Here is a 1,063-nt window from a genome sequence, read left to right on the forward strand (position 1 = left end):
AGAGAGAGAGAGAGAGAGAGAGAGAGAGAGAGAGAGAGAGAGAGAGAGAGCATAATACGTAAACAGGATGCCCCTTAAATAAATCCATGTGTGCAAATGTCATATGTAAATGCCAAAGAGCTTTCTTCGGTCTGTCCTGAGGACATGCAGCCACCGGTATGGGCTGCAGGACTCAGCCGTACCCTCATTCCCCCACAATTTCATCTATTCTTAATCTGCTTTAAAAAGCTTATCTGATCCAGTGATGAATTAAACACAATACAGGTGGAGGTCTACGAACAAGCAGGAAGTTGAAAAGAGAACCGCTTAAACGGAATCAAAAACTTTTGCAATGATTTACAGCAATCCATGTGAAAAAAGGAATAGGAACAATTATATATTATACAATTAAAATTATATATATGAATTTCAAATTTACGAACTAATATTTCTAGATTCCTTCAAGTGGAATGAATACAATAAAACCCACATAAACCTCTGTTCATCACATAGAGTGTGTCTTTACCTCAATGTAGGAGACGAGTCGAGGGCAAACCCTGTATGGAGCAAGCACACATGACAGGGGGGTAGTGTTTGGGAAGGGGGAGGTCACAGCGTAGCTCACTTCTGGTAAAGAAAAGGTTTTGTAGCCAAACTTCTCGTAAAGCTTCAGCAGATCTTCATCTGGCTTCTCTTCACCCTCACACAGGACACTACCCACAATGTAGCGGCATTTCTCTGGTGGTCTCTGAAGAGATAAGGGAGAAAAAAAATATTTTACTGTTTGGTAACTTTCTCTTAAGCATGAACTTTCTTTCCTGAAAGCTTTCAAAAAACCATTTAAATATTACCCAATTATAAATAATATATGCATTTATATATTTCCAGTTAAGTTAACACTTATTAACAACCATACCATATTATGTTTAGAAATTATATTTGATTTAAAGCGATAGTTCGGTATTTTTGACATGAATCTGTATGGCATCCCCATCACCAGCGGCATGCAATCACACTAACTTACCCCTGGCAGCATCCTGTGAGCAGAGTTATCGTCCAGTTTTGGTCAAGCCAAAAGTAGTCC

The 1,063-nt window shown here is 38.9% G+C and overlaps 1 protein-coding gene across 1 annotated transcript in view; it reads right to left on the minus strand.

The window, feature by feature from the left end:
- Window positions 1-1,063, minus strand: part of LOC107093330 (testis-expressed sequence 264 protein-like) — a 101,128-nt gene that overhangs the window by 66,689 nt on the left and 33,376 nt on the right. Inside the window, exon 2 of the mRNA XM_015388327.1 lies at window positions 506-727. Within this exon, the coding sequence (XP_015243813.1) occupies window positions 506-727 (222 nt within the window). The remainder of the gene's footprint in view (window positions 1-505; window positions 728-1,063) is intronic.

This window comes from Cyprinodon variegatus, unplaced genomic scaffold (assembly GCF_000732505.1).
Source record: "Cyprinodon variegatus isolate N-32 unplaced genomic scaffold, C_variegatus-1.0 Scaffold420, whole genome shotgun sequence".
Lineage (NCBI taxonomy): Eukaryota > Metazoa > Chordata > Actinopteri > Cyprinodontiformes > Cyprinodontidae > Cyprinodon > Cyprinodon variegatus.